Genomic DNA, 6000 nt, shown 5'->3' on the forward strand with positions numbered 1-6000 from the left:
ATAATAATAATAATAATAATAATAATAATACTGTAATAATTATATTCTATTATTATAATATATTATTATTGTCCACCTCTGTGATGCAGTGGTTAGTGTGATTAGCTGCCACCTCCGGAGGCCCGGGTTCGATTCCCAGCTCTGCCACGAAATTTGAAAAGGGGGCTTGAACGGGGTCCACTCAGCTTCGGAAGGTCAACTGAGTATATGGGGTGCGATTCCCTTCTCAGCCGTGGTTTCCCACTTCTCCCGGCAAATGCCGGGATGGTACCTAACGTAAAGCCACAGCTGCTTCCTTCTCTCTTGCTTGTCTATCCCTTCTCATCGTCCCCCACCCCTCAAGTACCACCGATCAAAGTCGGAATTCAGCATAGCAAGTGCAAAGTACTGGTCCTCCTCCCCATCTGTATCCCCGACCAAAGGGCGAGTTGGCCGTGCGGTTAGGGGTGCACAGCTGTGAGTTTGCATCCGGGAGATAGTGGATTCGATCCCCACTGTTGGCAGCTTTGAAGGTGATTTTCCCATTTTCGCACCAGGCAAATGCTGGGGCTGTACCTTAATTAAGGCCATGGCCGCTTCCTTCCCACTCCCAGGCTTTTCCTATCCCATCGTCACCATAAGACCTATCTGTGTCGGTGCAACGTAAAACAAATTGAAAAAAAGAAGTATCCCCGACCCAAAGTCTCGCGCACCAGGACACTGCCCTTGAGGCGGTAGAGGTTGGATCCCTCGCTGAGGGCGAAAGTAAAACCAACCCTGGAGGGTAAACGGAAAGAAATAACAACAACAACAACAACAATAATAATAATATTGTACGTACCACTAACCACTTCTGTGGTTTCCTGCGACGTCGAGGTGCCAGCATTTTGTCCCACAGGAGTTCTTTAATGTGCCGGACATCTACCGATATGAGGCTGTCGTATTCGAGCACCCTCAAGTACCACCGATCAAAGTCGGAATTGAAACCACAAGCTGGAGCTCAGAAGGCCAGCGCTCTACTGTCTGAACTACTCAGCCCGGTACAGCATATAAAAAATTCTAATCAGTTCTTTCTCTTCAGTAATAAATGAGCTACGAGTATAATTCATATAAGAGCATCATATATAATACTTGCTCACATGCAATTGGAATATAATTATTACTTAAATATTTTTACTATTAATAATACTGTAAATGCATTTGCAAGGGCATAATATATGGCAATATTCAATCTACAGTACATTATCCTATCCACCTGCACCTACTGCAAACTGAATTTCAACAGATCAAAGTCTGATATATAGCGTAACAAATAATGTGGCAATCTTGAAACGACTGCAGCATTTGAATGACAAACGTAGAAAAAAACACATGCATCTGTGGAATTAGTAGGCTTACTGAAACCTAAAAAGTAATTCCACCCAAGATCACCGTTATAACATTGCCCACATTAAAGCATTTGAATTTTCTGCCAGTGAATTCAATCATAGGACTACCAGAGGTCTACGAAAACAACTGCTCTGCTCCTACCGTTCCCAGCTCTAGCCTTATGGCTGTAAACATTCCCTATTAAAGGGTACATGCAGATGGCGCTCTGGCAGCTATGTCACTATGCTATCTGTTGGCGCACCACGTTGAAACCATTATCAGTATGCCTTACATCTACTATCCCCCAGGTGGCATCTGTCATCGTTGGATAAAAATAGATGTCGTCTTTCCAGGTGTACTACTTTTTTTCCCAGCAGTGTACACACATGAAATATACTACAGTAGTATATGCATTAAAATTCAAACATTAGACATTTAATAAATGGTCAACTGGATTTAAATAAAAACTAATTGGTCACAAGATTAATGACACTTAAAATGATATCAAAACTGCACTTCTGTTGATGAAAAGATGATGTAAGAACTCATTGTCTATCAGTAGTATGATTAATAGCTGAGGATGACCACTACGACGGTCAAAACAAGTACTGTTTGAGAATGAACTGTATTGATTAGGTGGATAATAAACTAAAGTTTTTGTAAAAACTAAGTCATCTGGACTATGTAGTAAGAATGATAGGAGAAGGACAAGAGATGAATACAACAAGCAGATTAGGTTAGAGCAGATATAGGTTGCAATAGGATACAGAGATGAAAATATATACAACGGAGATAAAGGTAAGTCAGCCCAGTGGTATAGGAGTAGTATGCCTGCCTCTTTCCTGGAGGCGCCAGGTTTGCTTTCCAGCCAGTCCAAGGATTTTAATTATGGACTGAGGGCTGGAACAGGGTTCACTCAGCCTCATGAAACCAAATGGGGAGCTGTTAGATATGAGAAGCACCAGACCAGGTCAAGAAAGCTAAGTAATACGGCTAAGGATGCTGACACTCTGGTATCTACAAGCCATCTGCCTGGGTGGCATTTGTCTTTAGAGACCAAGGATCTAATGCTTTTACCTGATATTCATTGTAATTGTAATAATGCCAATATTTTCCCTTCCTCTCACCATTTCCATTTCATAAATGAGACAAAGGATAGTGTTGAGTTCTGCATTTTTCCTGACATACTTACGTTCCTCTTCTAAAGAAGGAAATGAATGATTTAATCTTAACTTCTAACATCTGTTAGGTGTTTTTCAAGTCAATATGTGTGCACAGTGGACTGTTTGGCATATACCCTCTATTGTATTAACACATTCCACTTCAAATTTCTAATCTTTTCCTGCATTTTATCCTTCTGTTTAACCATATTCCTATTACACTGCTGACTATTAAAATTGTTAAATCAGGAAGGTAAGCAGAGAGCAGAATTATATTTATTGTACACATACAGTATGATGGGCAGAAGACATGATTCAATATGCAGGTAATTTTGAGGTACAGAGCATGTACAATTGGTACCCAAACTGCCACCTCTGGCAACAATAATAGCTGTAAGCCATTCCATGCAGCTACAACTTCATCAATCATACTGGCCAGTGAGTGATGGTGTGCCAGTCTCTCGGCAGCCTGTGGCCAGATGTTTTCAATGGGTGACAGATCTGGAGAACCTGTTGGTCAGGCAACAGTCGAACACCCTCTATAACGAGGAAGATCAGGAGAACATGCTGTCGTGTATTGTCCTGTTGAAATATAATGTCACAGAGGCCTTGAAAATAGGACAGAGCCATGGGCTTTAACATGTCAGATATGAAACTACAGCTGTCTAAATTACTGGCTATGCTAACAAGACGTGGCTGAGATGTGTATCCAATGACACCGCATACCACCACTTGATGTACTGACCTCACATGCTGATGACAAATGCAAACTGGAAATGATCATTCTCCTTGGTAGCTCCACACATGGATACATCCATCATGATGCTGTATGCAGAACCGGGATTAATTTTTTAAAGAAGACATGATGCTACTCCTGTGTTCATCATCGTTGCACCAATGTAGGAGTCCCTGTCTCTGCAGCATCAAGGAAACCTGCAACAATAGTCGCTATGTTGACATTCCATGGTGCTGCAGACGTCATCCGTGTGGGCACTTGTCTTGCAAAGGAGCGAAGTTCCTGACTCAGGCTACGTGATGTGGCTGTACGATCCAGCAAGGCAATGCAGACAACATGACTGTCCTCTCGGTTGTTAGTAGCCAGGGGTCACTAAGATCCTGCATGGTGTTCTGTATGGCATTCCTGGACCCATCAATTCCATATTCGCATGACAGTCATGGGATCCTGACCATACAAATTCTGACTGAGAAACCTACTGAGCAATCTTCCCTTTATACAGACTGTAGGTGGCATTACTCCTACCTGCTTTGTGCACATGCACTGAAATGGTAATCATTTGCATATTCTAGCATTAGTACCTTTCATGCAAATCTGAAATTTGTTGTATGGCACCTTCATGGTATAGCAGTTTTAATGGCCCGCAGTGTAAAAATAAAGTTGCTATTCATTGAATCACTTAATTTTCTTAAGATGATAATCTGATACTATTATTTATCTTTTTTAGCACGGGAGATAAGGAGCAAACAAAATTGAATATCAGGTAAGTTTAGTGTTGATGCAGTACTACAAGCTTGATTATTCATTTTAATGGACAGAACATAATAAATACTTAAATGGAAAGTTAAGTGATAACTTCTATCAGATGTTTGCAAGGATGGATTAACTATGCAAGTTTCCAATTCTTATCAGCCATTGATATAACAACAACAACAACAACAACAACAATATACTGTATAGGCTGTGGAACTTCAGATCATCCTTGTGCAATCTCCACCACACTCTAAGAAATATCCAAGCAATGAGGGTTAGATTATAATTATACTTCATGACTAGCTGTAGTAGCCGTCGTTGATGGGACAATCATTTAGGATGTGCAACATTACATGTTTGTCCACCTCTCATATTGTTTCCTAGATTTTGAGACACATTAGTAGGCATATCTCTACCTGCTGTGACGTACTCACTTCTCTGCTATCTGTGGCCCTTCGCAATTTCATTTTTAAAAAATTCTTATTGCTGATCTTGATTTGATCTTTCCCTTCCCGTATAAAAGGAAGCCAAGTACAGGGTTAATATTGAAAAATTACTGACAGATGCACAAAACCTTTAAAACTTTGCGACGTCAAATTGAAGGGAACTCCTTAATCAGTTTCTGCACCATATTTATTCATTTAATGATTTACTTCATCACAAAGCAAAAGATATAGTACTTCTCATTTATACTGTCAACAGATGAATTAACAAACAGAAACTTTGATAATAAAATATAACAAATGAGTAACAAGATTAGGTACTTATAAAAAAAATTACCCAAATTGAAAATCATGAGAATGTCCATGTTCATAGCTAAATTGTTGTAGGTCAAGATGGTAGAAAACCACGTCACATTACGGCAACTTATTTTAGAGAGATTATTTACCCTGTTCTGGAATTTACGTTTACCTTATGATATGCCAAGCTCTCTTTACTTGTTGATGTAGTTAAGGATGGTTGGGAAATGAATTTGAAAGAATCATTGGAATATTGTGTGGATTTTTAGATTATATTGAAAAATGAAAAAAAAAGTCTGTGGTATAAGATGGTGTTTGTGATATTTCAGTTATAAAATATTCTGGTTCATGAAACATTTTTGCTAATTTGTTTCAGTACAACCTTTGCAAATTGTAATATTCTTTAATTTGCTCTGAGCAGCTTAATTGAATCTTCCAGGCATGAGGAAGCTGATGACAGTGGGGATGCAGGAGATGATGATGACGAAGATGATGACAGTAGTAGTAAAGAACGGACTTATGCAGGAAAATGGTAAGCAAGATTTTCTCCACAAACCAGTGTGTTATAAGTATCTTCTGTTTCACAAATATCAGCTCACCTAGGTCATGATGCTTTTCACTTCCCCATGACTTAGGTAAACACCCATACATATTGCTGCCAGTCTTCTGAGGATTTATTGTGAATGCTAAGGTATTGCCCAGTTAGCCATGTTTGATGCAGTTCTCCACACCAACCTATCCTGAGCCAATGTCTTCATTGCTACCTAATTATCACACACTGATTTTAAATATGACCATTTCTCTTTTTCCTGTTCCAGACAGAGCTCAGTAGGACAAGAATACCTCTGCAAAAGTTCTTCATCAAAACTTAGGAAGCAGTAATGAAAACAAGATATCCACCAGGGTTTTGTTAATTTAAACAAATATTTTTACATTGATACTAGAAAAATATTAATTGTCTGCAAGGCAACATTGAAATAAAGGCACATTCTTATGCAAGCTAACCATTATCTGTTGTCTTATTACTCTATACCGGTACTTAAAACACTGTGCTATGGTAGAAAATTCCAACTAGTGCTCAAAAAGAAAACCATGAACCTTGAAATGCCATTGTTAACAGAACAGATCATCAACCCAGCAGAATTGCAGTAATATCACATCTCAAGCCAGATTTGGCTCTGTCAACTTGTATACTTAGATCATGTAATGAGGAGAGGACTAGAAAATATGGAGATGTTGATCATTCAGGGACAAAGGCCACAAG

The 6000-nt window shown here is 39.3% G+C and overlaps 1 protein-coding gene across 3 annotated transcripts in view; it reads left to right on the plus strand.

Annotated features, from left to right (window-relative positions):
• LOC136885327 (uncharacterized) overlaps positions 1–5746 on the plus strand; it is a 61325-nt gene extending 55579 nt beyond the window's left edge. For 2 of the 3 annotated variants that reach the window (XM_067157842.2, XM_067157858.2), the window contains exons 6-8: positions 3971–4006; positions 5158–5268; positions 5555–5746. In XM_067157842.2, coding sequence (XP_067013943.2) covers positions 3971–4006; positions 5158–5268; position 5555 — 148 coding nt within the window. In that variant the 3' untranslated portion in view covers positions 5556–5746. The remainder of the gene's footprint in view (positions 1–3970; positions 4007–5157; positions 5269–5554) is intronic. The other variant, XM_067157850.2, reaches the window with a different exon arrangement.
• Positions 5747–6000: the final 254 nt, after the last annotated feature.

This window comes from Anabrus simplex, chromosome 1 (assembly GCF_040414725.1).
Source record: "Anabrus simplex isolate iqAnaSimp1 chromosome 1, ASM4041472v1, whole genome shotgun sequence".
NCBI lineage: Eukaryota > Metazoa > Arthropoda > Insecta > Orthoptera > Tettigoniidae > Anabrus > Anabrus simplex.